This window comes from Brassica oleracea, chromosome C7, assembly GCF_000695525.1.
Source record: "Brassica oleracea var. oleracea cultivar TO1000 chromosome C7, BOL, whole genome shotgun sequence".
Taxonomy (NCBI): domain Eukaryota; kingdom Viridiplantae; phylum Streptophyta; class Magnoliopsida; order Brassicales; family Brassicaceae; genus Brassica; species Brassica oleracea.
In genome coordinates this window covers 6889851-6899157 of record NC_027754.1, presented here as the reverse complement: position 1 = coordinate 6899157, position 9307 = coordinate 6889851, and the positions used below count along the sequence as shown (strand labels likewise).

At 40.2% G+C, this 9307-nt stretch overlaps 1 protein-coding gene across 1 annotated transcript; it reads left to right on the top strand.

Annotated features, from left to right (window-relative positions):
* The first annotated feature begins 937 nt into the window (after positions 1-937).
* LOC106306081 (coatomer subunit gamma) lies at positions 938-6006 on the top strand. The gene is made up of 18 exons (XM_013742550.1): positions 938-1129; positions 1334-1431; positions 1530-1580; positions 1653-1766; positions 1854-2054; positions 2142-2243; positions 2649-2756; positions 2830-3063; positions 3277-3527; positions 3650-3821; positions 3905-4060; positions 4149-4199; positions 4371-4511; positions 4594-4791; positions 4880-5011; positions 5096-5269; positions 5353-5592; positions 5668-6006. The coding sequence occupies exons 1-18, from the start codon at positions 1084-1086 to the stop codon at positions 5860-5862; spliced, it is 2664 nt and encodes an 887-aa protein (XP_013598004.1). The 5' UTR covers positions 938-1083; the 3' UTR covers positions 5863-6006.
* The last annotated feature ends 3301 nt before the right edge of the window (positions 6007-9307 follow it).

Here is a 9307-nt window from a genome sequence, read left to right as displayed (position 1 = left end):
CTTGGATATTATGGTATATATGGAAGGCAAGAAATGATAAGATTTACTCGAACAGAAATGGAAACCCGTTGGAGATTCTTTGGCTGGCTGACGTGGAATGTACGGAGGCTCAATTAATAGGGAACCGACCTTTTGAAAATTCCCAGCGTGGGAACTTACAACAGCCAGACTATCTGTCCTTGGAAAATACCAGGGTTTGTTATATTGATGGAGCCTGGAAAGAAAATGATATATTTACGGGACAATGGTGGTTCTGCAGAAAGAGTGGCTCGACAGATGTTATGATGGGGGCGATGAATCTTCGTAGAAGCCTGTCACCTCTGCATGCTTAATGTGAAACACTAATTTGGGCAATGGAGTGCATGAAGACCCTGCAATTTTCTGATGTAGTTTTTGCGACGGATTGTTCTCAATTGGTGAAGATGGTGTCAACACCTGAAGAATAACCATCTTTCTCTACACACATGGAAGAATTCAGCCGCAATAAAACTTTCTTCCCTGACTTCCGGATCAGACATATTCCAATAGCATAAAATACTTTGGCGGACAAACTTGCACGTGGTGCGAGAAGTTCTCGTTCAGCTATGTTTTATGTCGATTCTATCCCACCGGTTTGGCTTGCTGAATCGGTTGTAGTTCTAAATGTTGTTGTCAAAAAAAAAACCATCAATATATAGATATATGAATAAAAATAAATATTTTAAATATTTAAATAAATAAAAAAATTTAGAACACTTCTAATTTGGATAATAGAATAGTTAAAAATAAATAAATAAATAAATATATATATATATATATATATATATATATATATATATATATATGAGAATAAGTACAGGAAATGAGAAAAATAAAAATATTAAAAACCTGGACTGAAACACTTAGACCGTCAAATACAAGAGATATGACGTGGCGGAAGATCGGGCAGTTTGTACATAGGGAACCACGTCTAGTGCGGATGCAGCTGATCGCTGCTTTCTTTTCATCATCCCAGCTCTTCGAGTCTCAATATTCTTCCTTCGTTTCCGCGCATTTGCATTGAAGGGAAGAGAAGAGATCTGAGCAAATCGAGATCTCAGAGCTATGGCACAACCACTCGTGAAGAAAGACGATGATCTCGACGATGAGCGTACGTCTTCCTTCTTTCTCTTCGGTTCAACCATTTTCTGGTTTTTAGATCTGTATTATCATTTAGTGTAATCGATGCGTAGATCTACCCAACCTTGGATTCGAATCACTGTGAAGAATGTGATGTTGTGATTGTTATACATACGTTATTTCGTTTTCTGGATCCGGTATTTATGGTTGCTTATTGCTAATGTATGTGGATCAGTGGAGTTTTCTCCATTCATGGGAATTGAGAAAGGAGCAGTGCTTCAAGAAGCTAGAGTCTTCAATGACCCTCAGCTTGATCCTAGAAGGTGCTCGCAGGTAAGCCTTTGTATTGCGTCTTTTTTTTTTTTTGTTATTCTGTTTCTTTCCGTGGCATTTTATTTTTAGCACATATGTTTTTGAATGAAATTTTGTAGGTCATCACGAAACTCCTTTATCTTCTTAACCAAGGGGAGTCATTCACCAAGGTCTGTTTTTTTTTTTTTTGGTTCATCTGATTTGGTCTTCCTTGTTTTTCTCACATTTTGCTTCTTGTGCAGGTTGAAGCAACAGAAGTTTTCTTCTCCGTTACAAAGCTTTTCCAATCTAAAGACACTGGTTTGAGGAGAATGGTCTACTTGATCATTAAGGAACTATCTCCAGGATCGGACGAGGTTCGTGTTCCATATTTGGCTTAGAGGTGGAAATCTTGCACTTCACTGCAGCTAGAATTTCTAATAAGGTGTTTTCTTTCTCTATAGGTTATTATTGTGACAAGCTCCCTGATGAAGGATATGAACAGCAAGATTGATATGTACCGTGCAAATGCTATTCGTGTTCTCTGCCGAATAATTGACGGAACCCTTCTTACACAAATTGAGCGCTACTTGAAACAAGCTATCGTGGATAAGAACCCTGTTGTTTCAAGTGCGGCTTTAGTCAGTGGACTTCACATGCTAAAGGTATCCTTTGTGCACCAAATGACCAAATTTATAGGGCTGTTTCCTAGTGTGAGATTTAGACTGATACACTTCCATTCTTGTTTCCAGTCAAACCCAGAAATTGTTAAACGATGGAGCAACGAGGTTCAAGAAGCTGTGCAGTCAAGAGCAGCCCTTGTTCAGTTTCATGCCTTAGCTTTGCTTCATCAGGTACATTATTTGATCTTGTGTTAGCAGAAAGTAAATTGTTTCCTGAGGATTTAGTCATTCACTGACAAGTAACATCTTTATGTAGTCCTGGTAGCATATTACTAAATGTATTAATTAGAAACATAAATAAGCTTTATAGTTATATACTTCTATATAGTATGGTCATTGTTGCATACCTTTCATATGTTTGTGTGGATACTTATGCTTCATTCTTTTGCTAATCTTTCATGAGACCATGCCACATATGCAAAGCTGAAATCCTGAGCTGCTTTATCTTACCTATATTGTTCACTCTGTATTAGCTCCTAGTGCTACATATCATGTCAGTCTGCTGTAGGGTCTTGTAGATCATAGGAGGTGTGATCTAATAAACGTTTACGAGTATTGATTATCTATCATATCCAGATACGCCAAAATGACCGCCTGGCTGTCAGCAAGTTGGTTGGTTCTTTGACCAAGGGAGCTGTCCGTTCTCCTTTGGCCCAGTGTCTCTTGATACGTTACACCAGTCAGGTTTGGCCTCTATTTTTCATGATAATATGATGTATGAAAGTCTTGGCATGACAACTTTAATTTTTCTATTCAGATAATCCGGGACATGGGCAACCATAGCCAGTCTGGGGAACGTCCTTTTTATGATTTTCTGGAGAGTTGCCTTCGCCATAAGGCAGAAATGGTGATCCTTGAGGCTGCCAGGGCTATCACAGAGCTTGATGGTGTGTCAAGCCGGGAATTGACTCCAGCAATTACTGTCCTCCAGCTCTTTTTGAGTTCCCCTAAACCAGTGCTGAGATTTGCTGCGGTCCGGACACTAAACAAGGTGTACAATTCGTTCTTTGTTTTCTTGGACACCTCTCACTACAAAACTATTTTCTTTATTTCCTGACAGACAAATTGAAAGCCTGTTCCTGAGTTTTCCTGAGTAGCTTAATCATTTTCTTTAATAGAGGATAATGAGATGCTGTACAAGGATATACATTGAAAGATCTTCCCTATATACACTGTATACTGAATCGAGGTCTGAACTGCGCAGGTTGCAATGACTCATCCCATGGCAGTCACCAACTGCAATATTGATATGGAGAGTTTAATTTCTGATCAGAATAGAAGCATTGCTACACTTGCAATCACCACACTTCTGAAAACAGGGAATGAATCTAGTGTGGAACGGTTGATGAAGCAGATAACTAATTTCATGTCAGATATCGCAGATGAGTTCAAAATTGTGGTAGTGGAAGCCATAAGATCTTTGTGTGTGAAATTTCCGCTGAAGTATAGATCATTGTAAGTGAACATTTAGGTTTCATTAGTGGTAGTTTTGGTCTGTAGAAGTTACCATTCTGTCGAGGTGTCAAGCTGTGTATCCCTGGCATTTGGTAACTTTGCCTCTCTCTTTTCATTTGTAGGATGAACTTCTTGAGCAACATTCTTAGGGAAGAAGGTGGATTCGAGTATAAAAGGGCAATTGTTGATTCTATTGTAACCATTATCAGAGATATTCCAGATGCAAAGGAAAATGGATTGCTCCATCTTTGCGAGTTTATCGAAGATTGTGAATTCACTTACCTTTCAACTCAGGTAATTTGCTTTTCGCCATCTTTTACCTGGGATTGCAGCTGTTTATGTTTTCATTGTTATTTAAATATATCTTTTTCACGTAGATCCTTCATTTCCTGGGAATAGAAGGGCCGAACACCTCAGATCCTAGCAAGTATATCCGGTATATATACAACCGTGTGCATTTGGAGAATGCAACTGTTCGAGCAGCTGCTGTTTGCACACTTGCGAAGTTTGGGTTTATGGTTGAAGCTTTGAAGGTATAGTTATCTTATTAAGCGTCATTAAGGTTATTATTTATCATCCTCGGTTGATGACAAAGATATTACATCAATAATTGTCTTGCAGCCCCGGATTACTGTCTTGCTGAAGCGCTGCATCTATGACAGTGATGACGAGGTTTGCGCCTAGTCCTATTGAAAAGTTGCCTTCTAGTCATTGGTTGCAGTAGTAAATCTGTGGTCCTGTGGATATCATCATGTCTCGTTCGTTATATACAGATTGCATGCATGGGTTTCGGTCTGCACAAACTGTTGTTTTTAATTTGAATTTCAATGTCTTTATCTCCAGGTTCGTGATAGAGCAACACTCTTTTTGAGTATACTTGGCAACGATGATGGCCTTGTTGAAACCGACAACGATAGCAGAGAGTTTCTGTTTGGTTCCCTGGAGGCCCCTTTAGTCAACATGGAGACAAGTCTGAAAAACTATGTGAGCTTCACATATCCTAGCTTTCTACTCTATACATACTCTTTAGGAAGTCAGTTACCATATTATATCTTTGATGTTGCAGGAGCCCTCTGAAGAAGCTTTTGATGTTGATTCTGTGCCTAAGGAAGTCAAATCGCAGCCACTCGCAGAGAAGAAAGCCAAGGGCAAAAAGCCCACTGGTCTTGGTGCTCCACCACCTGCACCTGTTTCTGGGTTTGATGCATATGAAAGACTTCTATCATCTATTCCAGAGTTTGCTACCTTTGGCAAACTTTTCAAGGTTTGTATACAAATTTTCTGCACACGCTTCTCGTTTGAGTTTACACTTATTCACTCATCCTTATTGGTTAAACATGTGGTATTTTCAGTCTTCTTCACCTGTGGAGCTAACTGAAGCTGAAACAGAATACTCAGTCAATGTTGTAAAGCATATCTTCGGGAGTCACGTTGTCTTTCAGTATAACTGTACAAACACAGTACCAGAGCAATTGCTGGAGAGGGTAATGAGCAATGATAATATATTAGCTGAAAGCCACTGAAAGCCTTTATCCTTGACAATTCCTTCCTCCTCCCTTGTTTTGCAGGTCAATGTAATTGTAGATGCCTCAGAAGCAGAGGAGTTCAGTGAACTATCTTCGAAGCCTCTAAACTCGCTCCCTTACGATTCTCCTGGTCAGGCCTTTGTGGCGTTTGAGAAGCCAGAAGGAGTCCCCGCTGTTGGAAAGTTCTCAAACACATTGACCTTCGTTGTCAAGGAGGTACGTACATGCCTCATAAGCTTTCAGTTCCACCCACTTTTAGTTGATTAGTATAAATAATCACATGATCAATGTATGAACAGGTTGACCCAAACACAGGTGAAGCAGAGGAAGATGGTGTGGAAGATGAGTACCAACTCGAGGACCTTGAGATTGTCCCTGCTGACTACATGGTGAACGTCGGTGTTTCAAATTTCAGGAATGCATGGGAAAGCATGGACCCAGAGAACGAGCTTGTAGATGAGTATGGGCTTGGCCCCAGAGAGAGCTTAGGCGAAGCAGTCAAAGCTGTAACTGATGTTCTTGGCATGCAGTCTTGTGAGGTTAGGCGCGCTTCTCCCCAATCTTAATACAATTCTCGATTTGTCCTTAATGCATTGTTTTATTTGTGTTCTCAGGGGACAGAGACAGTTGCAAGCAATGCAAGGTCACACACAAGTTTACTGTCAGGTTTGTACATAGGGAACGTGAAAGTCTTGGTGAAGGCACAGTTTGGAATGGACAACAGAAAGGAAATTGCAATGAAACTGGCTGTTAGAGCAGATGATCAATCTGTCAGCGAAGCTATTCATGCGATTGTTTCTGGCGGCTAGAAGTGTTCTTGCGATCGATCAAATACATTGAGAGTTTTTTAACTATCCTTTCCTTCGGATTTGTTGGGAACGTTTTGCCCTTTTGGTCTTTTGATGGTGCTTCATTTTTCAAAACAGTTTTTGGATTTGCTATATTTAACACTATATAGGGCTTACCGAAACCAGCCATGGCTTCTAGCAGGAGATTTTAATGAAATACTTGGGAATCATGAAAAGATAAGAGGACGCACTCGAGCCGAAGCTGCCTTCCAAGACTTCAGGACACTCATTAGGAATCACGATCTCACAGATCTCAATTCAATAGGAAACAGATTTTCTTGGGTTGGTCAAAGAGGTACTCATCAAGTTCAGTGTTGTTTAGACAGAACAATGGCAAATACTGCGCGGTTTGAAGCTTTCCCTGCATCAGAAACTGAGTTTTTAGAGATTGGTGAATCTGATCATAGACCCTTGATAACTACTATAGCTGCAGAGAGGGAAGAACCACGTAGAATGTTTAAATTTGACATTCGTATGAAGGACAAAGATGGTTTTGCAGATACAGTTCATCGTGGCTGGAACGGTATGGGACAGACTCAGTTAATACAAATCCCATTGGCTCAGATAATTGGACGATGTAGACAACAAATCTCCCGCTGGAAACGGAGTCATAGATGCAATGCGAGGGAAAATATCAATCTACTAAGAGGACGTCTTGATAACGCTATCACTTCAAACTCTGCTACCCTACAAGAGAGGAAAAATTTAAAAGCAGAACTAGATCAAACCTATATGGAGGAAAAAGTTTATTGGCAACAAAAAAGCAGAGTTCAGTGGCTACGTTCTGGAGATCGAAATACCACATATTTTCATGCTATTACCAAAGGTAAAAGATACAGAAACAATATTTCCTCACTTCAAGATATGGCGGGAATGACTCATGGAGGACAGAGAGGAATTGGAAGAGTGGCGCAAGAATATTTCTGTAATCTTTTTACCTCCTCACCACCTGATTTGGGTCTGTATGATGCTGTTTTTGAGGGTTTCCCAATAAGGGTTACTGAGGACATAAATACTGACCTCACGAGAGAAGTCACAGAGGAAGAAATAAAGCAAGCTATGTTTGATATTGGCTCCCATCGGGCTCCTGGACTGGATAGATTCAGTGTTGTCTTCTACCATCAATATTGGGATGATCTGAAGACTGACATAGTATGTGAGGTTCAGCAGTTTTTTGAGACATGTGTTCTGGATAAACAGTTAAATCACACCAACATATGTCTGATTCCGAAAATTTATCCACCATCAGGCATGACAGACTTTCGTCCTATTGCGCTATGCAACGTTGCTTATAAGGTGATCTCCAAAGTGTTAATCAACAGACTCAAGATACATCTCCACAACCTCATCACTGAAAATCAACAAGCATTTATCCCGGGCCGAGTCATCACAGACAACATCATTATTGCGCATGAGGTTTTCCACTGTCTTAAAGCAAGAAAGAGACAGGCAACCTCATATATGGCGGTAAAGACTGATATTACCAAAGCATACGACATGCTTGAATGGGGATTCTTGGAAGAAACCATGAAGAGAATAGGTTTTCATGTCAGATGGATTCAATGGATAATGGCATGCGTAAACACGGTGTCTTTTTCTGTATTGATTAACGGATCACCAGAAGGATATTTTGAGCCAGGTAGAGGAATCAGACAGGGGGATCCCCTCTCCCCGTATCTGTTTATTCTTTGTGCAGAGGTATTATCTCACATGATGAACAGAGCTATGGTAGATAGATCCTTACTTGGTATCAAAATCTCTCTTCAAGCCCCGCCAGTTAATCATCTGCTGTTTGCAGATGACTCTCTCTTCTTCTCTTTGGCGAATGCACGAGCCTGTAAGAAGTTAAAGAAAATCTTGGGTGATTATGAAAGAGCATCAGGTCAAGCAGTTAATCTAATGAAGTCGTCAATTACCTTTGGACATAAGGTCTCTGATGTTGTTCGTACTCAGATGAGGAATATTCTTGGAATCCATAATGAAGGTGGCATAGGCAAATATCTAGGCATGTCAGAACAATTCACAAGAAGGAAGAGTGATATGTTTACTTATATAGTAGATAAGGTAAAAGCTGTTACTCAAGGATGGAGCCAGAAATATTTATCTCCAGGGTGTAAAGAGGTTCTATTGAAGTCAAATGCGTTAGCTATGCCAATCTTTTCTATGAATGTTTTCCGCTTACTGAAAGAAGTATGTGATGAGATAAACAGAGTACTTGCGAGATTTTGGTGGGGTTCAGGCGAAAATAAAGGAATGCATTGGTATGACTGGAAGAGAGTGAGTTTACCAAAGTCAGAAGGGGGTTTGGGATTCAGAGATCTTGAGAAATTCAATCAGGCATTACTTGGTAAACAAGTATGGAGGATATTACAAAACCCGGGCTGCTTGATGGCAAGAATCTTGAAGGCAAGGTATTTTCAAGATGGTGACATCCTTTCGGCTGTGTTGAAAAAAAAGGCTTCTTACGCATGGAAATCAATATTGTATGGAAGAGATTTAGTTAAACAAGGTATGCGGTACATCATTGGTGATGGCAGTCTTATCAACACTTGGACAGACCCTTGGATACCTGATCATACACCAAGAGCTCCACGTCCAAGGATTCCGGGATCAAGGATTGGGAAAGTAATTCAGTTATTTAGTCAGTATGGTAATGGATGGGATGAGCAAAAGGTGCGGGCAGTAATAGTGGATGAAGATATACCAAAGGTACTAGCTTTAAAACTGTCTACAACGGCAAAACAGGACCTATTGGAGTGGCATTATAAAGATGATGGAATATACACTGTCAAATCGGGGTATTGGCTAAGTACTCATCTACCAACAAGAGAAAGAGTGGAACCGACCTTTGGAAATCCTAGTTTGAAAAAGAAAATTTGGAACACGAAGATGCCTTCAAAGATACACCATTTTATATGGAAAGTTCTATCAAGAAGTATAGCCTCTGGAGCAAACCTAAAACGGAGACATATCATGCCAGATGCCTAATGTAGACGCTGCTGCAATGGGGATGAAACAGATAAGCATCTTCTATTTGATTGTATTTATGCTCAACAGATATGGAGAGCTTCTGGAATCCCTAATACAATCTTGACTGACCCACAGGCGACTTTGGAAGAAAAGATAGAAGTATGTCTTCAATGCTGCACATCTACACAGCTCATACATCTGACAAACCTTCCCTTCTGGTTATTATGGAGGATATGGAAGAGCTGAAATTTGCTGATATTTCAGAATAAACAGATTGATGGGAGACATGTATTACAACAAGCTAGGCGAGATGCTCAGGAATGGTCTACTCACTCAACATTAAATGTGTCTTCTGGACGACCTAACATTTCAGGCCAACAAATACTGATGCGGAATCAACGCTGGAAACGACCACCAGTAGGATGGCTAAAATGCA